At 51.0% G+C, this 24,446-nt stretch overlaps 1 protein-coding gene across 8 annotated transcripts in view; it reads right to left on the reverse strand.

Annotated features, from left to right (window-relative positions):
* SLC25A37 (solute carrier family 25 member 37) overlaps positions 1–24,446 on the reverse strand; it is a 39,756-nt gene that overhangs the window by 10,032 nt on the left and 5,278 nt on the right. For 2 of the 8 annotated variants that reach the window (XM_042983223.1, XM_042983224.1), the window contains exons 2-3: positions 22,769–22,889; positions 21,192–21,330 (exon numbers count right to left, since the gene is read on the reverse strand). The exons of 2 other annotated variants lie outside the window; for them this stretch is intronic. Coding sequence is in view for 3 of the 6 variants with exons in the window: in XM_042983219.1 (XP_042839153.1) it covers positions 7,250–7,315 (66 nt within the window). In the remaining 3 variants the exon portion in view is untranslated. Of the gene's footprint in view, positions 1–4,293; positions 4,442–4,680; positions 4,807–7,249; positions 7,984–21,191; positions 21,331–22,768; positions 22,890–24,446 lie in introns of those variants that run through there. 4 more of the 8 variants (XM_042983222.1, XM_042983220.1, XM_042983225.1 and 1 more) reach the window with 4 other exon arrangements.

Genomic DNA, 24,446 nt, shown 5'->3' on the forward strand with positions numbered 1-24,446 from the left:
TTCTCTGTCCCCGGGGCCCAGGGGTCTACTCAAAAGGGCCACGTTTAATGACACATACTTGGGACAGAGACAAGTGGCCCCTGAGCATGGCGGAGGACCCGGTCAAGGTCTCTCTGGGCTCACTGTGGCCAAGTTCCGGGCCAGGGCCACCTCAGTCCTACGGCACCTTCATTTCTTCAACCTGCCCACAGGGAGAGCCCACCCTCGACGGGCACCAGGATGCAGAGAGGAAAAGCTGATGGGGAAGTCAATAACAAAGAATGCAAGGGACGCCTGGGGGTGGCTCAGTCGGTTAAACGTCTGACTTCGGCTCAGGTCACGATCTCACGGTTCGCAGGTTTGAGCCCCGCGTCGAGCTCTGTGCTGACAGCTCGGAGCCTGGAGCCTGCTTCGGATTCTGTGTCTCCCTCTCTCTCTCCCCTTCTCCCGCTCGTGTGCACCCCACCCCTCTCGAAAATAAATTTTAAAAAAATAACTAGGAACGTGGGAGATGAGGGGAGAATGACCCATACTGACCGTCCGGGTGCCACAAGGGAGCTCAGGGAAGAGGGAGGAGTGGCCAGCGTGCACCAGTATGGTCTCCGGAGCCCCCTCACAAGGGAGACTGACGGAAGCCAAGGTGGCCAGGCAGTGGCCAGAGTGGGGGCGACCACCAGTGTAGACTCTCTTTCTTCTTCAGTAACTCTACTTGTAAAATGTACAACTGAGAGCCAGGTACTGTTTTAGCTTCCTGGGGACCAGAGGAGAAGTTGGGGGTGAGTGGAGACAACCCAAGTGCCCCTCGATGGATGGATGGATAAACAAGGGGTCCACACAGACAACGGAACAGGACTCAGCCTTAAAAGGGAAGGACATTCCTGACACTGGCTCCATTAATGCTGAGGGAAATAAGCCTGCCTCTCTCTCTCTCTCTCTCTCTCTCTCTCTCTCTCTCACACACACACACACACACACACACACACAAAATACTGTATGATTCCACATAACAGGAGGTACCTGGACTTGTCAAAACCATAGAAACAGAAAGTAGAATGGTGGTTGCCAGGGGCGGGGGGGGGGAGGGGAAGGGGGTTGTTCAACGGGCACAACGTTTCACTTTTGCAAGATGTACACGCTTGTGCGAATGTACTTTAATGCCAGTGAACTGTATACGCTTAGAAATGGTCAGGATGGTACTTTCACTGTCACATGTGTTTCACCGCAATGTTGTCTTAAGTCAGGGTGTGAGGGTGGAGAGAAGGAAAATGAATGCTGTAGGATCCACAGAGAAAGGGCAGAGATTAAAAAAACGCAACCAAAACAAAGCAAGAAGACGGAGACGGAGAATTTCACCAACTGCCTTTCCTGCCCCGGGTTTCAGTTCCTGCTCAGGCCTGGCTGCGAGGCTCTCCCTTTCTTTATAATAAATCCCCATCCTGCGCATTTTAATTCTCCACACCCTTGGAAGTTCAGAATGCATATGAGCAGATTAAAGGCTCTGGGAAGTCCTTCAGGAAAGCGGCCAGTGGATTCTGTTCCGCAAGGCACTTCTTAAACGTTTGTCTTGGGCAACAGAAACCTTATCTCGCAGAATAACCAGTTCCATCTTGGGGAACACACGTTGAGAAAACAGCTGTAGCTGGCGGGGGCCCTGGAAGCAGGAAGCGCAGAGATCTGATCCGGGGGTCGGCAGGACCCCCGGGGGCCCAGGCCCAGAGTGGCTGGCAGGAGTACGGTGGAAGACAGGCCTGAGAGGGGAGCAGCAAGGAAAAAGAGTCCGATGAGCCTCTGGGCCTGTTACTCCAGCACCCCAGCCAGAAATCAGGAGACCTGGGTCTCTGGCCTGGTTCTGCCACTCACTGTGTGACCTGAGCAAGCGTCCCGGAGCTCTAGAAGGGCAATTCTAGATCAGACTCCATACCAATGACACAAAGTCTGTATTTGCATTAAACCGGCTCCATACGCTTCCAGAAAGGCCAGAATGGAGCGAGTCAAGCCCCTTGCCCCAACTACCCCCCTAATAAGACAAATCAGGACGAGCCTGCCTTGTTGGCCTGTTCTCTTCTTGAGAGGAGGCAGGTGGAGAGAGAGCGGAAAATGTGTGCTCTGCCCTAGGTGAACTCACAGGATCATATGACAGGAGCTGCAGGGGCCCTGGGCAGAGGGCACACGGAGCTCAGCACCTGCCTTTTCAGACAAGAAGCTGGCACCCAGCAAGAAAAGCGAAGGGGGCAAGCTGGGCCTGGCAGGGAGACCTCTGCCCTCCCTGGGTTTCCTGCAGAGGACGGCCCAACCCAAAGACCTGTAGCATCACTCGGCCACTGTCCTCCCACCTGCCCTGGATTCCAAGTCCTCCTTCCCACCTGCCCCAGATTCCGAGTCCTCCTTCCCACCTGCCCTGGATTCCAAGTCCTCCTTTCTCGGTATTTCTCAACAATAAAGAACAAGTGGGGGGCCCCTGGGGGGCTCAGGCGGTAGAGCATGTGACCCTTGATCTCAGGGTCCTGGGTTCAAGACCCACACTGGGCACAGAGCTTACTTTAACAAGAAAGAAAGAAAGAAAGAAAGAAAGAAAGAAAGAAAGAAAGAAAGAAAGGAAGGAAGGAAGGAAGGAAGGAAGGGAGGAAAAGAAAGGAAGAAAGGAAGAAAGAAGTAATAATATAAAAAACGCCCACATCGAAAAACATACACTTTCAGGATCAGTAGAAGATAATGCGAAATCTACCCATCATCCATTCAAAAGCGTCTGCCAAGCTCCTGCTTTGAGGCAGGTGCAGAGACACCGCAGCAACGGGCATGTGAGGGGCTCCCAAGTTCATGGTGTGAACATCACAGCACAATGGGTGGGCACAATGCCCAGACCAGGGCTGCGCCCCAAAAGGCTACGCAGGGGTCTCTGTTCCAGACTTTTCCCAGAGAAAGGAAATTCAGTTCAGGCACCCACTGAATGCCAGGAAAATGCCAAATAGTAATAGCGTCTGCCACCCGGTGTCTGTTGCAGAATCAGCAATCAAACCCGTAAATTTAACTCTATCCCATGCGCCAACTGTTCCCAAGTTGCATGGACAGTCACTAAGTAGAAGCACAGGGAAATGCCTAGGCCAGACTGCAGGTCCCAACTGCAGCCCCCTCCCTATCTTCCAAGCCGCACAGCCAGCCTGCCACAGGTGCACGGCCTCACCCTCCGGCCCAAGGCCCAAATCTCTCCCACTGGCACCCCCTGCCCATCTATGGCACTGTGTACCCCCTGCACTGGGGCCCGCTGATGCCACTCCAGCTTCCCGTCCACAACCACACAGGGCAGAGAGTGTCAGGCCAGGAGCCTCTTCCCATGCAGACACACAGATCCCTGCGGGCAGCCGGGAGAGAGAGAGGCCTTTTTGGCACAGTGCTTTGTCGGGAAAGAACTGCCTTCCGGAATGAAGCCACGGACCTCATCAAGGGCCTAGAGAGTCCTATCCTCACCTGCCAGAATCCTTAGGAGGCACGCACAACAGAGAAGAAACCCAAACCACATCAAGGAGAACCGTGCACACACAGTAAAACCTTCAGCACTCTTGAGTTCAAGACTGCCGGCGTTCCGACTCAGAATCTGGGTCCCAACTCGGAATGTCGTCCTTCCATGTTTGACACAGAAGACGGACGATTGTGCCCCGGCCCTTTGAAAAACAGTCGAAATCGTAACAAAAATGAGACATGAGGATCGCACTCGGTACCATTCCCACGCACACACTAACCAGGAACAGAGCACTGCGGGAAATGCTTTACAGAGAACCACGCTGTTTGTGACAAGCAGAGGCACATCGAAGTTTATTCTCCAGTTCAAGATTCCAAATCATGTCTTTTTAAATCTCCCAAACTGGCAAAGGTGTCCACACGAAGAGAATATACCTTGTCTCTCTCTTTTGTTAATCAAAAGGAAAGCTTGATCCTCTTAAAAAATTTTTTAACGTTTTTCATTTTTGAGAGAGAGAAAGAGACAGGGCATGAGCAGGGGAGGGGCAGACAGAGAGAGGGAGACACAGCATCTGAACCAGGTTCCAGGTTCTGAGCCGTCAGCACACAGCCCCACGCGGGGCTCGAACCCACGGACCACGAAATCATGACCTGAGCCGAAGCCGGATGCCCAACCGACTGAGCCACCCAGGCGTCCATCCCCTTGATCTTCTTCAAGTTTAGGAACCAGCAGGAGAAAAATGACTCCTTCAAAGAAGTCCTTGCCTCCCTCTCCCTTCCCCCCAGATAAAAGGGGGGAAGGGGGGAAGGAGAAAGAAGCATGTGGTGGTGTGGTGATGGGGAGTTCCAGGCACATACATTCCGAAAGCCCCTGGTGAGAACCAGCATTTTAGAGCAAGAAAAAGGGCTAGTTCATTGTGCCATCGGTCAGAAGAGCAGTACCAAGACGAGGCGGAGAGATGAGAGTGGGTAGGAACACGCGTCTGCATCCATTTCCCTGCCGCCCCTATGGGAAGGTCCAGACTCCCCTCAGCTCCAGGACACCCCGATGCTCAGGGGAGGCGGGGAGGGAGCAGGCGCTCTCTCTCTCTCTCTCTCTCTCTCTCACACACACACACACACACACACACACACACACACACACACACGAGACAACAAACCAGTGAGGCGGCCGCTCTTCCTTTTGGCTGACGCCCCACAGGAGGCCCGTTTTCAGAACAGCCACATGCCAACGTTCCTGGTTACCTACTGCCTCTAAAGTGTGGAGCCTGGCCTGCGGAGCGTTTGAGACATCTCTCATTCATACTCGCCAGACGAAATCCTGAAACCTTCAGGGCCCATGAGGGGTGTGCTTCGGGGTCACTGCTGTTTCTAGGGATAAAATGACTCAGTATTCAGTAGAAAATACAAATTCCACCAAGACCACCAAAACCAAGTTCCTTGGCCTTCCAGGGAAGGAGCCACAGCACTTCTCCTGAGAACAGGCCACAGTGAGGAGTCAGACCCCAGAGCACATCCAACTCAGAAAGGGTGGCCCAAGAGGGGCCATGGGACCTGTACCTAGAGAGAAGAACGGTACCTCAACTGCTAAAAAAAAAAAAAATGGAGCTGTCTTTACGATCCCTTGTATTATGATTTGACTTTTTGACTTCGTGCATGTGCTACTTTGATTGAAAAATAAAAGGCAAACAGGGCAGGGAGAGGAAGTGAACAATTCTGCCCACGGGGGACGCGACTGTGCGGGTGGCTCTGGGAAATGGGAAGGTATGGCCCAAGGCTATGTTCAAGGGTAAATGCAGAGGTAAGGTGCAGGTGGAGAGGTCGCTCTGGACTCAGGAGGGTGGCTGGGCGCTAGACAATCAATAAACGTTTGCTGAGAGAAAGGCAGGTTGGGACTGGACGATGGGAACGGCTTGCTCAGGAGCTTGGAATTTACTTTACAGTCAAGTGTTTTCCACGGTTACATATTGCACGTGACGGCAGCTACGGAGAGGCACGCAGTAAGCAGTACAGATGGGGTCTCTCACAGCCGGAGCAGGGATCAGACCCAGGCAACGGAAGCCCTCCCTACCAGGTCTCATCACAGGCTGGCCTCTCTCCGCTCTCTCCAAAGCCACGGCCACAGGCAAGGCCACCACAAGGCCACCTCACACCCACTGGCAGCGGCGCACCGCATTCCCACATCCCTTCATCCTAGGAGCTGACCCTGGTCACTCCTGCCCTTCTCTAGAAAACTCTCCAGCAGATGGAGGCAGGGATGAGAGAATCCATGCCTGGCTCAGACCCAATATACCCAGGAAATACTCAAAACATCCAGTTTGCGGCCAGCCCAAAGGATTAAATTATTTCTGCCCTACACGTGGGAAAATTCCCAAGATTCCAGGTAACAGGGCTTGGAGTTCACAGAAGGGATTGGTGACCCTAGCAAGACGAGCAGGGGCCCAGGGTCCTGCGTTCTAGTCCTACACCTGATATTAAGGACTACGGTGGCCTTCAACAAGTCAGCTGGCTTCTCTGAGCCCCCAAGCCTCTATTCACAAGATAATTATAGTAATAAAAGTCATACCAACAACTATCTCCATTTTACAAACAAGGAAACTGAGGCACAGAGGGGATAAGCAACTTGCTCCAAGGTCACAGAGTACACACAGGAATGGAAGCCAGGCAGATTGGCTCCAAAGCCATGCTCTGAACCAGGAGGCCACACGACCTCTCCCTGGGGGGTGGACAGTAGGGATCACAGGTGATCTCTAACTACCTTCCTGTCTCTGATGTGCTCTGTTTCTCCTGTCATGCTAAGTCATAAATGTATACTAGTCCTTATGTGTCCGACCTCTTTGAAGAGGGAATAGTACCCTGACTATGTCAAAGTCACCTAAATCTTCACTGCTTAAGACCGCGATGCTCCTGAGGGATCTGTGTCCAGCCTGCCAGCTTATAGACAGTCACAAGCCCAATCACATGGAGCTCACATAGCTTCCCTGTTTCCCATCGCTGGCCATCAGCCTGGCCGCTGATTCCAAGGGGAACAGGGTAATAGGGGCTTGTTCGATACGAACCTGTTGTCACTCAAAAAGAGCTTGAACCATTTGCCCGCCCAGGTTGTGGCCAGGAGGGGCATCTGGATGGATGAAAGCCTGGCGCTCTCTCAGTATTCAAAGGCTAAGACTGAATATTCCAAAGTTCAGGCCGTTTTCAGAGAAGAATTTAATTCACTGCTATTCCCTGGCCTCCCCGGGGCCTCCCTGACTCAGCAGCCTTGTCTATGTCATTGGCTTATAAACACCCCACCTACAAGTAAGGACAAGATGTCAGAGACAGAACTGAAGGAACGCCTCATTCTCAAAAGTGTTTTATTTTCCTCGTATAGAGGTAAACTCACTGAAGCACCCTAACGCCACATCAAAGAACAAATTTAATGCAAGAATCCACATGGAAGTACCCTAGAAGAACACAAAGCCACCCCATGGCACCAGGACGACCTGGGTGCAGAAGAACAGGATGTGGCCACTGATTCTCCACACGACCATTCTGGTCCCTGCTCGCTCCTTCAGCCCTGGCCGCTCCACCATTGTGGCCTTGCGTGGTGGGGCTCCCTGTGGGCTTTTGTTTGATTTCAGAGTTCTAACACCCACCTATCCCCCAACCTCCACTTAGTTTTCCCTAACTAGGAAACAGTTATGGGATTTGCCCAAGCTCCCAGAGCTGGTCAGCACTGTGCCAGGACTGGCCAACACTCCCAGACCCAGCCCTGCAACCACACTTTGCTGAAGATTCCAACTGTGGAAATCTCAAAAATACCTTGTTCACCCACCTGCCGGCCTGATGCTCGGATAGTCTCTTGGGGTGCGGAGTTCATCCATTCAATCAACAATGACATTTTGGGCTTCTACTCTAGGCCTGACTGACTCTGTGATTAGCGCCCAAAGACACAAAGATGTCCCCTGTCCCTGACCACCTCACAATCGAAGTCTTATTCTATTTTTCAGCTGTATGCACTTCGAGGAAGTTACTCAACTTCTCTGAACTTCGGTTCCCTCATCTGTGAAAACCCCGATGTCACGTGCTTCCTGCAATGGATACATGAGAAAACTTTTCAGCGCACAGATCACCTAGCACAGTACAGGAGGTGCTCCATAAATGTTTATCATCTTAGTCATTATTTTTATAAGGGCTCCAGCACATTCCTTAACCACCACCTATGTTAACACAAATGGCTTTGAAATCTTAATAAGAACCACCACCAAAAACTGACCTAATCTTGCCAAGAAGGTGTGAGGCTTTTCCTTCCTCCTGCTTGCTGACAAATGGCTGTTTGGCATGAAGGATCTCATTGCAGGTCTGAACTGAACATCAGATGACAGAGTAGGATAGGCTATAAACCACTCACACAACAGACCCCAAGGTCCCAGAAGGAAGCTGCCAGCCACAGGGCACAGGTGTTGAGGACACCAGGCCACAGTGCCTACGACCACACAAGGTACGGACAGGAGTGAAACCTAACCCCCAGCCCCTCTGATCAGAAAGAGGCCGGGTGGGGGTGCCTGGGTGGCTCAGTCGGTTAAGCATCTGACTCCTCATTTCCGCTCAGGTCATGATCTCACGGGCTTATGAGTTTGAGCCCCACATCAGGCTCTGTACTGGCAGCATGCAGCCTGCTTGGAATTCTCTCTCTCTCTCTCTCTCTCTCTCTCTCTCTCTCTCTCTCTCTCTCTTTCAAAATAAATAAAATGAATAAGCTGAAAGAAAGAAAGAAAGAAAGAAAGAAAGAAAGAAAGAAAGAAAGAAAGAAAGAGGCTGGAAAAAGCAAGGGGGCTACCCATTCCCACCGGCGTCCAGGCCCACAAGGCCAGCACCGCAGACTCGAGGGCCCCACCTGGGTCTAAACCCCATTCTGCTGCTTCCTCCTCGTACCTTTGCACCTTTGGCAAATTATTTCATTTCTCTGAGCCTGTTTCCTTATCTGTGAATGGGAGATCATAATAGCACCTATGTCTAACGTCTCTGTGAGGATTAAAGGAAGTAACGAATGAATGAAAAGCCCTTTGCCTGGGGTCTGGCATACAGCTGCTACTGCTCTCATTCATGTCTGGGTTTTTGGATGGTTTTTTTGTTTGGGTTTTGTTTTGTTTTGTTTTTGGAGAAACAGCAAATTCCTAGGAAGATCTAACTTCTATTCTAATTCCTTCTTAAAATTCTCATTCCCTTGGAGCAGGGTGCCCTCAAGATCGGCCCTGGTCGGGAGCAACCCCCCGCCCCCCACAATGACTGCACACTGCGACTAGACTAGATTACCTGAGTCATCATCTGGACAGCCCGAGCAGCTTACAGTTCTGCTGCCCTCTTAACTGAAGAGAAACTGAGGCCCGGAAAAGCCAGGGGACTTGCCCACAGCACGCACAAGGGACTCTGTCCCTCCCACCCCACTTCCACATTCACCTTTCTTGGCTCTCGGTTTCTAGACGGGACCCAGCTGCTTACATTAATCCTGATTATGTAACAAAGGGAACCTGGGCAGCCTGAAAGGGAGAGGGGAAATCACCAGTGTCAGTTTACAGAGGCGCCAAGGGTCCAAGATGGCAGTGCCTTGGGAGGCTCGCTCACCTGGCCTGGTTACTCAGAAGCAAGGGCGGTTCTGGAGACCTTTAACCAGTGTGAAAGTACGGGCTGGGCTGAGCAGGAGCCTTAAGTCCCAAGGTTCCCTGACACTGCTGGCTGCAGCCCATTTCCTGGAGGTCACCACTGTGGAAAGGGCCCTCCTGTGCTCAAGGACTTGCTCTTCTCTGAACTGCAGGGAAACAGCCAGATGGGGCCAAGAGGAACCACAGAACCCTCTGTGGGCTCTGCCCCCTCTCCTGTGGTCCACCGTCACCCTGCAGGACTTGGGCCCCCACCGTGGGCGTGGGCAGGTGCTCAGGTCTCCCGGATTCCGGAGGATACATCCACGTGATGCTACAGGGCACAGATGTCTCCACCGAGGATGTCTCACTTTCCTAAACAGGGGCAATCCTCCCAAACCGTGCATTTAAATGTGAGCATGAAGGGACAGAGCCCTGTTCCAAGAGTCAGAAGACCTAGGCTCCTGCCCAGCCCTGCCCTCAAATCCCTGAGGAACTGGGAGCAATCTAACTAACTGGGTATCAAAACAGGTTTCCACCAGAAGGTAAACACCAGAAAGGGCGAGAAATTTCCTCTGTTTTGTTCACGGATCTATTACAATTGCAAATTATCTGTCAAAAGGATAAACGGGAGTTAATAGTGATGTCTCTAAGGATGTCCTTTTTGGCTCACACAGTCTAAATCTATGAAACTGAAAAAAGAATCCTTTGAAAAACAAACGTGTGTGGGTGTGTTTTACTTGCAGGGAGATAAATCTATATATCTACCTTACTGGCCATCAGGCCTACTTGCAGCGTTAAAACGTTTACCTGTATTTGAAAGAAAGAAAGAAAAAGGAAGGAAGGAAGGAAGGAAGGAAGGAAGGAAGGAAGAAAGGGGAAGGAAGGAAGGAAGGAAGGAAGAAAGGGAAAGAAAGAAAGAAAGAAAGAGAAAAAGGAAAGAAAGAAAAAGGAAAGAGAAAGAATGAAAGAAAGAAAAAAGAAAGAGAAAAAGGAAAGAAAGAAAAAGAAAGAAAGAAAAAGAAAGAAAGAAAGAAAGAGAAAAAAGAGAGAAAAAGGAAAGAAAGAAAGAAAAAGAAAAAGGAAAGAAAGAAAGAAAAAAGAAAGAGAAAAAGGAAAGAAAGAAAGAAAAAAAGAAAGAGAAAGAAAGAAAGAAAGAAAGAAAGAAAGAAAGAAAAAGGGAGGGAGGAAAGGGAAGGAAAAGAAACCAAAAAATGAAATGAAACGCAAGAGAAATTGCAAGCCTTGTGTACTGTGGGTAGAAATGTAAAATGGTGCAGCCCCTATGGAAACAGTACAGTGGTTTCCAAAAAAAAAAAAAAAAAAAAACTAAAAATAGAATTACCATATGATCCAGCAATCCCACTTCTGGTTTATAACAAAAAAAAAATTTAAAGCAGGGTCCCAAAGACATATTTGCACACCCGTGTGCATAGCAACATTATTCGTAACAGCCAACAGGTAGAAGCCACCCAAACGTCCATCTGTGGGTGAACGGCTGAACAAATGTGGTATCTTGTACAACACTATCATTCAGCCTTACAAAGGAAGGAACTTCTCACACATGCTACAACATGGATGAACCTTAAGGACATTATGAGACAAGCCAGTCACAAAAAGACAAATACTGTATGATTTCACTTACACGAGGCACCTAGAATAGCCAAATCCAGAGACAGAAAGTGGGATGGGGGCTGCGAAGGGCTGCGGTGGGGTGGGGAATGGGGAGTGGCTTGTTTCAAGGGGACAGTTTTACTCTGAGAAGATCAAAACGGTTCTGGAGATTGGTTGCACAACAGTGTGAACGGATTCGACATTACTGAATGACACACTTAAGGGCATTAGGGTGTATTAGACACCTGAAACTAGCATAACACTGTACGTTAACGTCACTGGAATTAAAATTTAAAACTTCATGAAAATGAAAAGGAAGAAAAAAACTGTTAAGATGTAAATTTCACGTTATATGTATTTAACACAACCTCTTTGAAATCCTCAATCTAATCAATAGCTCATTCCACATGCTGTTCACAGTCTGAGATCCTGTCACAATCACGTAATCCTCTAACACCTTTAACCTTCCTCTAACCCCTGAAATAGCGTTTTTTGGTTTGTTTGCTTGCTTGCATGTTTTTGCCAAAGGCAAACCAGGGGTCTCAAAGGCACAGCGTGATCCCCTAGACACAGTAATATTTCCGGCTCCAGAGCCCGCCTTGGAAGGAAGCACCCGGAAGGTGAGCCCGGGGACTCCTGGACAGAAGGCAGAAATGGTTAAGATGTAGAATCTGAATCTCCATCCCTTCCCAGAGGTGGCCCCCAGCCTCAAGGATGCAGTGGTTCCCTGTGACACTGGCCCATGCCCACCCCAAAAGATAGTATCCCAGGAATCAGTACCCCAACTGCTCAGGCCAAAAACCAGCCAAGTGTTTGTATGTTACAGACCGGGTGACGACACCGATGGCAGGCCATCAGAGCCGGGGAGTGCAGGGGACCCCCTGAGCGTCGTGGGTGACGGCTCTCCTGGAATCCACTCCCGCAGGCCCAGGGAGCTGGGCACCTTGAAGCCCTGCATACAGTTCTCATGTCAAGTGTGGTCCTGTCAGCTTCTGCAACAGCAGCTTCCACACCCTTCACAGAGGCCACACCTTCTAAAGCATGCCCCACTATTAGCCTATTAGCCACAGGAAGAAAAGACTTTTCCAAGCAGCCCTGTCGCCAGCCTTCTCTTGCTCATTTCACTACTTATAATTACATCAGGTGATGTGTCTGCATGCCTGTCTTCCATTAACGTCCAAGGGCATGAAGGAGGGGACAGCCTCATGGCATTTGTGATCTCAGGGCCCTGGCAGCGTGCTTTATGCAACAGACAATCAATACGCGATTGTCGAGAACTCAGAGGTGCACAAAATTTTACCCGCAGGCACATACAAAGTAGGCACTTGAAACCCCGCCGACAGCTGTCTCCGGGCTGTGTCCTGCTGTCCACATGCTGTGTCCTGCAGCACGATGCACATCATCATCTTCTGGGGCCTGCCACATAGAGGGGCAGCCCCATCAGAGCCGAGCTCCAGAGCGTATCCTCAGCATACGCTGGAGGTCTCAGCAGGGCTTCAGGGGAAACTTCCCAGATGTTACTGAAAGCCAGATTTCACACAAATGCTAAGATCAAATTATCTCCATAATGCTGGCTGATTTACAGGTGGGTTGGGTCAGGTCATAGCCGGAGACGATGGTCTCCTGTGCTCTTCACACACCTTGCACACCAGCCAATAACAGAGAAAGAAAACCAAACGCCAGAAACACCAGGCTTGAAGTTCTAAGCGTCTCAGGGGAAAGACACCGAAGGAAACATCCTGAAGATTCATATTCCAGCCTCTGGAACCCACTCACATGCACAAACGTCTGCATGTACAAACTGTTTCATAAGCTTTTGGGGGAGTCATATTTAAGTTTTACTGGATGCCGAAGGGAAGGGCAGGAACCTACCATCATGGGTGAGCTTTCATGCCGACTAAACCCTCATCCTGGAAAAGAGAACTTGGGTGTACGATTTAAACTGAAGCCATCTTGGGGCGCCTGGGTGGCTCAGTCGGTTAAGCGTCCGACTTCGGCTCAGGTCATGATCTCACGGTTCATGGGTTCAAGCCCCGTGTCAGGCTCTGTGCTTAGAGCACGGAGCCTGGAGCCTCTTTCGGGTGTCTCCCTTTCTCTCTACCCCTCCCCCACTCTCAATCTGTCTCTCTCTCTCTCTCAAAAATAAACAAACATTAAAAAAAATGAAAAAAATATAAGCCGAAGCCATCTGATGAGAAGGGTTTCCAGAAGTGAGAGCACAAGACTGGCATGGGGGACGCGAGTGAATGGCCTGAAAGTGGTAAAACAGCAGGGTTTTTCTCCCCACTCCATAAACATCGTCAGTGTGCCGACAGGGGTCCTGGGGCTGAGTGGTGCAGGGCACCAGGTCCTTGCCTGCAAAGAGTCTGTCTAGCAGGCACAGGCAGAGTAAACCAAAAGTCGCACAAATAAAATATGGCAAAGTCTAAGGACCCTGAAGGAAAGCAAAAGGACAGCAAAGGCACGAGACCTAATTTACACGTGGGGAGGGGTCCTGGAAGTGACTTGGAAGCCAAGAACTGAGGCTGGGTGAGTCAGGCCAAGTGGAGCTCAGGACAGAGGGGCTACGTGAGGCACAGGTAGTGCAGGTGGGGGGCGGCCAGAGGCCCTGAGAAGGCTGTGTCACTGGCAGCCTGCTGAGTTCCAGGGGATGAGCCCAGAAAGGCACAGAAGGACACAGAGCCCACGGGTGTCCTGAAAACATCATTTTATCCTTCAGTCTGTTCGGTCCTGACCTCCTGCCATGGATTTGCAAACAGAAAAGGAGGAAGAAAGGAGGTGAAGACACAGGAGAACGTTTCTCATTGTGAAATCCAAATAGGAGTGCCAACCATGAGGAGCAGAGGTGTTCCTGTCACCAGGAGGGGACACGCCTGAGAGCCTCCCAAGTGAGGAACCCCCCCCCAACCTGTCATTCACCACAACGCTCCCCCCAAACAGTCGGGTCATCTGGGCTAACTCATCTGTGCTTCTGGCAATGCTGTGTGACCTTGGCCATGCCAGCTGACCCCTCAATGACTCAGCTTCCTGGTAGTGAACTTGTAAAAGGTCCCCAGCAGGAAGGAGTCAGAGTCATAAACAGGGCCTTCCAGAAGCATCTGCTACATGTCTCCCCTTGATTCCAGGGTGGGGCTGTGACCATTCAGCATTTCTGGAATTGCCTGAATGAATGGTTTGCAGCCTTTAAGCATTGTACTTGGAGGTTTAAGTAAATCAAACAGACTATAATTTCTAGGCAGGCACTCTAGGATGCAGGGACCCCAAATGGTATATTGGCAGCTGACTCTGGTCCCTGCTCCTCAGCCCCCTAGCATTCCAGGGCAGGGGTCTTCCGGTGTCCTCCTACAAACAGAAGTGCTTGTCCCTCTATACATTCCAAGTCAAAAGGGGGTGCCCAAAAGTAATACTGCCCCATGGAAATAAAGAGTGGAGGGACACCTGGGTGGCTCAGTCGGTGAAGTGTCCGACTTCGGCTCAGGTCATCATCTCATAGTTCGTGGTTTTGAGCCCTGCGTCAGGCTCTGTACCGACAGCTCAGAGCCTAGAGCCTGCTTCAGATTCTGGGTCTCCCTCTCTCAGCCCCTTTCCCGCTCACACTCTGTCTCTCTTTCTCAAAAATAAATAAACATTAAAAAAAAAAAAGAGTGGAAAAAATTTAGAATCTTGCCATTTTACAGATGAAGAAACTGAGACTGGGACAAGTGACATGTTTTTCTCAAGGTCACTCAGCTGGTGGGCCCCTGATTATCTTAAGCTAATTACAATTCACCCTAAAATACAAATGTTTCATGTGCCTGTGTTCACAAAGAAAAGGCTTTTTTGCCTTGCCTTTTTCTCAGTTCATTCCCTGCCCTCCAAGCTCAAGTCCTGAGTTGACAAAGTTCTCCCTGTCCCTTAAACTGGCTGCTCACAGATCAGAAATCTGTTTTCAATTTAAAGCAGTTCCTGGTAAAAGTCCAGCTTTGCAGTGACTTTCAGTTCTTAGGGTCTAGAAGAGAATTTCAGAAACTTTCTTGTGACTGGATTATCAGAAAATACAAAAGATCCCTGAAAGAGACACCCACAGGAGGTCTGAAACGAGACTTTCCAACTCAGGGTCAGGGGCAGCACCACCAGCGGGCTCAGCAGCCTGCGGAGGGACAGTAATGGAAGGTGCTGCCACCTGAGGCCATCCTGGCTACATCGCCATCACCACAAACTGCACGCACTTCCAGCCCCTCCTCCACCTCCTTCGGAAACTTGGAAGATTCTTCTAGAAGCACCGAAGGAGCTAGGAGTCTTCCAACATGTCAATATACTCCTTGTTGTTATTACACTGTTTTTACAGTGAAAAGTCACTTTTGAGGCTGATATTCTTAAAGCTCTAAGTGCCAATCATAAATATTCAGTAATTTGCAAAGCAAGTTCACGTAACGCTTCACCCTTCCTGGCCTGCGTGAATACGTGTACGTTAATTCAGTTTATTATCTGAGAAGCCAGGAAAAAGTTTATTATCAAAGATTCCAGGGGAAAAAAATTAACACAATTACATTAAAAGAGAGCTCTCTAGTCTCACGTACTTTTTAGGATTTTAACCATTTCACTGATGGCTCCTGTCCCGACCGGGCACTTTCTATGGTATAACTTGAACCAGATCAAATCTTGGCTTCTATCCCGACCATTTCTTCTGGATAACAGCTCAGCATTGTCTAACGACACTGAAAAGGCCCACACACGTCCTCCTTCAAAACACTCAGCAAATAGATTTGGTAACAAAGACCTCCTGTGCCAGGGGAATCCGCAGACACAGAAACAGAGGGCTGGCCTCGGGGTCAGCCGATTCTTGTCCATGTCACCGGACTGGCCTTTTACAGAAACAGGACTCGGTTTCCAGAAGCTGCGAGTTCCAGGAGCTTCTGTCTAAACCTGGCTTCATACAGACACCAGGGGAACATTCCTCAAGTTTCAGGCTCTTTATCAAAACTGCCAGAGACTGATGGACGAGCCGAGGGACTGTACTCTGCGTTTTATAGGAAGCACCACCGGAGCCAGAGAGGCTAAAAAGGAAAGAGAGGACAGGGTAGAGTGTTCAGCTACATAGTTGCCTTTAAAAAGTGCTAAGGAATGACATGAGAAACTGAGTTTCAAGAAAAGGTCCAGGTGCCATGGGGCTCCAGATCAATCTCACTGTTTGTCGAGTCTTTGTCTCATAACCCTACAAACTGTGACCTGTGCCAGTAAAGGTCATTCAGGCAAACCCTAAACCTCCACGAGTCATGTGACTGTATTTAATTTTTAGCCACTTCTCTGGCTGCTGCTGCTGCTGGCATTTGCCACTAATGCTACCCATTAATTATGAACCAATTATGAGCAGAAATGCCTTTGACATGACAGCTTTCCTCCCTTCCTCCTGGTTTCCGCCCTCCTCGGGGCTTTAGCGCTGCGGTAAAAGTTCCTACTCAGGGAGGAAAAGCCACCAGGCAGTCGCTGAGTGGCCAAACGGAATTAAAATCCCAGAACACGGGGGAGGAAAAGAAGAAATTTCAGAAAACAGGGGTAGAAAATTTCAGAGCAGGGGGGGCAGGTCCCCTGTGGAGGCCCCAGTGTGGTGACCTCAAACCACATAAACTTTCTCTGCAGATTCTGCAGTCAGGAGGCTCAGGACAGAACCCCAAAATCAGAGTGTCAGAGGGGTGCGAGTGTCCTGCTTATGGCCAGGCACCTCGGGGACAGGAAGTGACAGCCTAGGGGAGAGAATCACATGGTTTTGTTCGAGTATCTCTGTCTCCTTTGGTCTAGATGTGGATCCTGAGCCATTGCCCCAAGGGGCCCTTTCCTGACCCTTCTGGATGAGGTTCCGGGCCCCTGAATACAGGCTCAACACCTCCTACAAGAACGACTCATCCATATGTCTGTCCTCTGGGCCACACAGGGACTTCCGTGGGCAGAGACCCCAGAGGTGTCTCGAGCCTTCTGGCTCCCTCATGCCCAGCACCCGTGCTCACTCTCCATGTGCCCCCCTCCTTAATTAATCTGGTCACCGAGTGAAGTCCAGGGGCCGAAGTTACATTTTTGCAAATGCCTTTCAGCTCTTCCACGTTTCTACGAACCGAGCTGACGCAAGCCCACATTTAGCAAATAAGCCGTGGAGACAGTGACTAAGGAAAGAGACCGACTCAGTTCTTCAGTTAAAGACACGCCCCGGGTTTGCCACACACGTACACACGCACCGACGTCTTTCCTTTGGGAAGGCTTCCCTGCTCTGGTCGGACTCCTTAGATCTGCTCGTCAGCTCCTTTCGTCCAGGCTCGTGACGGCCCTGGGACATCCCTGGGACATGCCCCGCTCCAGGGGAGTGGAGCACTGCAAGCCAGAGGCAAGGCCTGGCGCGTCCCCCTCCCGAGCAGGCCTGGCTGGCAAGCTTCCCACGGGCTGCCGGTGTCTACGGCCAGGCCCCGGGCAAGCGAGGCGCCGGCACTGCCCTCAAAGCGGGCAGCACGAGGAGACGAGGACTGGAGGACCTCGAGACAAAGGCGTCTGTGTCCTACCTCCTTCCCCTCTTACTTTCCTGTGACCGCAGTCATGAACAAACAAGGAAAACCGAGACACGAGGGACCGAGATGGGAAAATCCCCAGCCCCATCTGCCTGGCACGCAAGGGGCAGACTCACTTAAAAAAAGGACAAGCGAGCACATAAAATGCGAACCCCCCCCCCCCCCGCGAGATGAACGGGGCCCGACGTCCCCTGCACGTGGCCTGGTCACTCACTAGCCTCAATCTCAGGAGCCACACGCAGCTCCTCTCCATGCCAGCCCGACGGAGTCAGTGTTGGGTGTGTTGTTTTGAGCATGCTCGGAGTACTACCCGGCGAAAGAGGCGGGAGCAGGCTCCCGCCTGCTGGTCTTTCCTCAACAGATGGGAGACACTGTGTAAGGAGAGAGGTGAAGTGCCCGCGGCCACGCAGCTGCGGCGAATCCTACAGCGGCTGGAAGAAGAGCCCGTATTTTCCATTGCAGGGAGCAAACCTTACCCCTTTAACAGGATCCCAGTCTGATAGTAAATACCGTGACCTGGCACCTGCAGACAGCTTTATGCTTTTTCAGCAGCAGAAAGGCTCGTTCGCTGCAAGCCTGGCCATCCTTTCTTCCTGGATGCACTAAGTAGACCTACCAGGAAGGTAAGTCAGGCATCGCTACCCTTCCCCATGTAAGATAAGAAAACTGCTGCCCTAGATCAAGGAACTCTGATGTAGAGCTCATCCCAACAGGCCATCTTTATACCATGATTTGCAAAACGATTCTCAGGCCAGTCCAAATTCAAATCACTATACTGAGCCCAACTTTCAACTCCCTGCTGAAAAGAGAAGGTGCCTCTGCAATTCACTCCAGAGAGTGAAGCCACGACTTACCTACAGCAACAACCATTTGTCATCATCCCCTTGCCCTCTGTACTGGCGTATCTGACCAAAGAACTCCTATGTATGTGTTGGAACCCTGCATTCCACACCATACTTTCTGACCAAAGAACTCCTACGTATATGTTGGAGCCCTGCATTCCACACCATACTTTCCCTGCTGGCTCTCCCTTAATTCCAATCCCTCCCTCCCAATAACGTGGCTGGGGCCGCATCATCTGCTCCTCTCAGAACCCAGCCCAGGGGCTCTGCGGCCATTAACATGTGAGTCTACTCCCCACCTCACTTGTTGCTCTCACCTGCTCCCTTCCACATTCTCCCCCCTTAGCTCTGGTGTAGCAGAAAATGCTATTTTTCTGAAGCTGAGTTTTCTCATCTGTGAAACGTGAAACAGTACATGCCTTTTCCCACCTTCAAAGGAGAGCTAAGAGAATCAAAAGACAGAATGCAGATCGAAACAATACAAAAATACTGCAATATACAAGTGCAGAAACTACATACAGGCATAGGCAGGCCTTCAAGTAATAATGCTTTTAGAAACAACATAGGAGCTAAAACGAACTGAGTGCTTAACAGGTACCGACGCTATTCTTAACACTCTAGGTGTGTCATAATTCAATATCATAATTCTCATAGCAACACTGAGGTGGGTCCTGTTATTATCCCTGTTATTACAGATGAGAAAAATTAGGCACAAAGAGGTTTGTCTGGGCACCGTCCCCAGGCAGTCTGGCCCCAGACCCTGCGCTGTTAACCTGAGCTGCTCTCAATCATTAAGTGTATTGCCTCTGATACGATCTGTCATTATCTGGGCAGGTCAGGGTTTAGAAAAGCTGCTCACAAATGGGATCCCACCTGATCCCAGCCCCGTCAAATAAGGAAACAGCAATGTTAGTCTAAGACTAATATTAGGGGAGTCTGGGTGGCTCAGTCAGTTGGTTGACCCTCCAATTCTTGATTTTGGCTCAGGTCATGATCTTACAGTTCCTGAGATTGAGCCCTGTGTCCAGCTCTGCGCTGAGAGCTTGGAACCTACTTGGGATTCCCTCTCTCTCTCCCTCCCTCCCTCTCTCTCTCTCTCAATGCCCCTCCCCCACTTGCACATGCACGCTCTCTCAAAATAACTAAACATTTAAAATAAAAAATAGGGGCGCCTGGGTGGCTCAGTTGGTTAAGCATCCGACTTCAGCTGAGGTCATGATCTCATGGTCCGTGAGTTTGAGACCCGTGTCGACTCCGTGCTGATAGCTCAGAGCCTGGAGCCTGCTTTGGATTCTGTGTCTCCCTCTCTCTCCGCCCCTTCCCCGCTCACACTCTGTCTCTCTCTCAAAAATAAATAAACATTAAAAAAAACTGGGGGGGGGGAGGGGCACCTGGGTGGCTCAGTCAGTTAAGCATCCAATGTTGGCTCAGGTCATGATCTCATGGTTCATGGGTTCAAGCCCCACGTTGGACTCTGTGCTGACAGCTCAGAGCCTGGAGCCTGCTTCAGATTCTGTGCCTCCCTCTCTCTTTGCCCCTCCCCTGTTCACATTATGTCTCTCTCTCTCTCTCAAAAATAAGCATTTAAAAAAATTTTTTTAATTTCTTAGATAAATAAAATGAAATAAAACATAAAAAGAAAAGGCTAGTATTAGTCTATTAGACAAGGAGGCGCTAGCCCAGAGAAGTAACTTGGCCAAAGTTTCAAAGCTGGCCAATGGCAGGACCAGGACTTAACTTCCTAGGGCCTACCCTGCCCCAATTGGGTGCCCTTTCTAGGGGCTTCAAGGCCAGCACAAGCCTGAACACACACACACCCCTGCCCAAAGGAGCATCTCAAATGTAGCCCTTATAGCCAGACCAGGGAACAAAAAAGCGGTCACTATGAGAGATCAGGGCAGGGCTTTTGCCAGCCAGACCTCAGGTGCCACTGCTCTGTGTCTCTCGCCCGATGCGTCCCATGGATCCAGAAGCCCCAGAGAAAGTCCCCTCAAGTGACACAAAGCTGCAGCCCCTCAACTTGACCCAACAAGGGCCAGACATTTCTAAAGCTGTTATGCAATTCTTGCTTCAACCAAGCTGCTGCTGGGATCTCTATTTCAACACGTTTTGTTTTCTCTTCAGAGAGAAAGCATGAATGTGAAACCATAACACCTCTTAGTGACCAGACAACGGCCCTTCCCGACCGTCTGGGATTACTGGTAGGGTGGAGGATGTTTTCAGAGTTACCTTCTGGGAGCCGATTTCAGCTTCCAGAATGACTAATGACCTCAGGAGCAAGGAAGAGGACTGGGGGGGGGGGGGGTGGGGGGCGGGGGGTACAACTGAGGGCCACTGTCTCCTCCAGGGGAAGGAGCCAATTCAAGATTGCTCAGCAAAGAAGCCCAAAACAATACTTCCCGGCAGGCTCCAGACCTGCAAGATGGCAGCCTGAGTCCAGAGTCCAGACACCCCAGACCTTGTGCCTATTTGAAGCAAATACCAAGTTGGGCCATTCTTCTTTTCAGAGAGAGCCAGTCCTGCCACCTTAGCTCAAGGTCTAATTATAGGGAGCAATGCCCCGGGAACAGGGGCCGGGACTTATTTTTGTTGCCTGATGTCTAGCACCGAGCCTGGCAGGGAAGGAGCTCAGTAAGTGGGGAATGAAGTGGGTGGCCAGATGAATTAACAGCCTCACTGGGGGAAACACTGAGACTTGCGAGTTCTACTGCAAAAAAAAAAAAAAAATACAAAAGGGCTGAGAAAGTCTTTCTGTGGGTAAGATCCACATGGATTCAAAAACCACACATACACACACACAAATAAAATTAAAACTAGCATTTTTTAATAGCATATTTCAAAGCACTTTCGTCCCCACGTCTCTATAAAACAACCGTGTCTGCATCCATTCAACCGGTATTCACAGAACAGAATACCTTTATCTGTCTTGCTCTGGCCAACACGTCAGAGCAGGAGAGGCTCTGGGTATCTCACACTACCCAAGGTTCAGGCTTTATTCTGAAAGCAACTAGGACAGCTGGGGGAGTAGGCGGAGAGAGACACCATGTGACATGAGAGGCAGCCGATGGGGCTGGGCCTCAGCCCCCCTTGTGGGCTCTGCGGCACTTGAAGAACAGGCTGGATTTTCCATTCCAATCAGCTAACCTTACCTTTTAACAGGATCCCAGGTTGATAATGTCATGCCCTGGCACCTGCAGAGAGCTTTATACTTTTTAAATTGTGTTCATTGTTTAAGCGCGGTTCACTGCAAATCTGGCTGCATTTTCTTCTTAGAGGCAGTAACTGGACCTGAAAGGTGGGCAGGATGGGCACTGTGACTCTTCCCTGCTTAAGAAAACTGCAGCCTGCCTAGAAGCTGGAGGCCTCAGAGGTGAGGATGACCAGGAGTGATTGACAGTAATTCATTCAACAAATCCTTAACTGAGCACCTACTATGTGCCGGGTGTGGTTTCCGGCAATGGGAACAAACGAGAGAACAAAAGAGCTAAAAGATTCCCGCCCACTGGGAGCTTACATTCAAATAAGGGGAGACGAACCATAAATAACATATAAATAAACGTACAAAGAACACAAACGATAAATAAAAGTAAAGGGCACTGTGTGTTAGAAGGTAACACACGCGGTGGAGAAAAACAGCAGAGCCCGGCAACGGGGAAGTGGGGGCGAGGAGAGGGAGGGCATACTCAGTCGTGACTCGGGTGGTCAGGGAAGCCATCACTGCAAAGGAGACAGTGAGTCCCCTGAAGGCCCCAAGGTGGCCCCAACGGGAAGGAGAAGAACAAATCAAAGAGCTATCACAGATGCAGAAACGGAAGGGTCTTGGAAACATACAGGGGGAGGGGGGAGAGTGGGCAGAGGCGAGAGGAAAGCTGACCACAGTCGCCACGTTCCTGAGGGAGGGGGCCCAGGCGGGAGCGTGGCCATCATGGACACCGAGACAGCCAAGTGTGTGACATGGCTGTGAGGCAACAGGACAGCCGGCTCCGGGGAAGACGGGACCGGAGACACCAGTCCGCCATCTACGAGTTATCAGGACCCAGGCGGAAACGGAGACACATGTCCTGAGGGAAGAAAAGAGAGTGGCTTCCAAGGAAGACCAGGCGGCTGCCCCACATCAGAGGGGCCAGGAAAACGACGACTGGATTTATTAGCAAGGAGAGCACCAGCAGCTTCCGTGAGGGTGCAGCAGAGTGGTGGGCACAGAGCCAAAGGCCTGGCCGGTGGGGGGTGGGGGGAGGGGTGGACAGGTGAGGAAGGAGAGGCCGAGTGCCCATGTTCCTCTCACAACACTTGTTATTTTACGGAGAAAAACCCTCGGGGCACATGGGGTCAAGGTGAGATGTCTGGGGTCTGTCTATTATTTAAGACGGGACAAGTCTGGGCTGTACCGATGCTTTTAGGAGGGAATCGCTGGTCGGGGGGAGGGCAAAAGATACCGAAACTGAGTTACTCAGGAGATGACCGAAACGACTCCCATCATGACCATTCAGAGAGCACTGGTGCTTTATCTGCACTGCCTCGTTTAAGTCTGTCCCAGCCTTCTGTCCGGGTAGGCCTCGGCATTAACCTCCCCACTCTGCCGACAAGGAGACTGAGCTGAGACAGGCCCCTAATGTGCCCCAGGTGCAGAACCAGGATTGAAATGCAGGTGTATGTGGGAGGTCCCCACACACCCCCTTTCCCTAGGCCCGCTGGTTCATCTTTGACAGAGGAAGGGCCCTCTTACCTTAACGACAGTAGGAAGGTGGGGAACGGCACACTGGTTGGAAGGACAGTGACGGGAAGGTGAGCTTGACTGGGGTCCTGGTTTCTCTATGAACTAGAGCAAGCAAGATGCCGCGCAGAGGCTGAAAAAGCAGAGGGATGGGAGTTTGAGAAGCAAGAGCATGGTCTGGAACGGCTGTTGAGACTGACCAGAACCCACAGCAGGACAGGCTGCGGGCCCCGGAGGCGTGGGCATACACGGCACCAAAGGAGGCATTATGGGGCTTTTCTCCGGAAGGGCTCGGCTGCCCCGTGGGTCGATGGGTCATCCAAGACCGGGGTGTGGGCAGGCAGGTGCGGGAAGAACCGAAGGCAGGAAACGAGAGGCCCCGGGAGTGGATGCACGGAGTGGGTCATAGGCCCCAGTCTGGATGAAGGCGACAGGGACAGGCTGAGAGGGAAGAGAAGAGGCTGAGACCTAGCCCAGTGTGGCCTGGCTGAGACATCTGGACTCAAGACCTCCAGGTGGAAAAGGTGGGGGTTAGGACAAGGCCCCATGGAGGTAGACGCCATCAGCCTGAGGGGCATAAAGAACGCAGGGATTTGGATGTTAGTCGGGCAGTGGCCAGGAGGGGACATTCTCGGGTGATGACAGCATTCATTCGCGGTGGGAGCAAAAGCCCTGGGGGTGGGGGGGAAGGGGCTGCAAAACCACGTTGGTGCCCATGACCCCCGGGGAGCACTCACTGCACAGCAGCTACTGTCCTCGGTGCTTTAGGGACTTAACCCTCACAGTCACTCACAGGCAGCAGTACCGCCTGCCTCCTTTTCACAAACAGGGAACACAGCACAGACAGAAGGGACTTGCCCAAGGCCACACTAAGGGGAGCCAGGGCCCAGTCCACACAGTCTGGCTCAAGGGTCCCTGCTCCTCACGAGTCCGCCTCCTGCCCCTCAGCGTAAGTCAGGCTGGAGGCGGAGGCGAGCAGGCGACAGGAGAGAAGAGGGAGGAGAGGAGCATCAAAGGAGGAGAGGCTGATAAGAGGCTAGTGGATAACGGTGCCTGGGTTTGAGCTGATGGGAATCCTACAGGAAGGAGCGGCCTCAGGAGAAGAGCTGAATTTCTCTCAGCTCAGGCAGGCAGAAGGAGCACAGGGTGAGGCTATGAGGGAGCTTGTTACAAGGCACTTCCGTAGGGTCTGACCGATAACGAGGGAAGAAGAAAGCAATGGACAGCTGGGTCAGGAGAGAGAAAGCAGCAAGAAAGTTAGTGTCTGCATTTTACAAAGAAATGACACCTCAGAGAAGCTAAGTGTCCTGCCCCAACCAGTAAGTCAAAGACTGGGCTCTGAATCTCCCCAGGATAGTTCTCTGAGGGTGAGACATCCGGCTCAGAAAGAGATGGAGGGAAGGCTTATATAGTTAAAGACAAAGGGATGAGATACTTCTCCCCTATGAGAAATGTCAGCCGTGAACACCCCAGGTGGAGGTGGGGAGGGGAAGGGCCGGCTTAGGGCTCACGGTGCTTCCTGAAGCGCCCGGCAAAAAACAGCATGACTGTAGCCATGTGTCTGCAGCCAGCACCCATGAGGCCAGAGGGCTCACTGAGGTTTAAAAAAAGAAAAAGAAAACTCTCTGAGAAGGAAATGTTGGGTACTAGGAGAGATATGAAGAGAGCCAGAATGTTCTGGAGTTTAAGA

This window comes from Panthera tigris, chromosome B1 (genome assembly GCF_018350195.1).
Source record: "Panthera tigris isolate Pti1 chromosome B1, P.tigris_Pti1_mat1.1, whole genome shotgun sequence".
Classification (NCBI taxonomy): domain Eukaryota; kingdom Metazoa; phylum Chordata; class Mammalia; order Carnivora; family Felidae; genus Panthera; species Panthera tigris.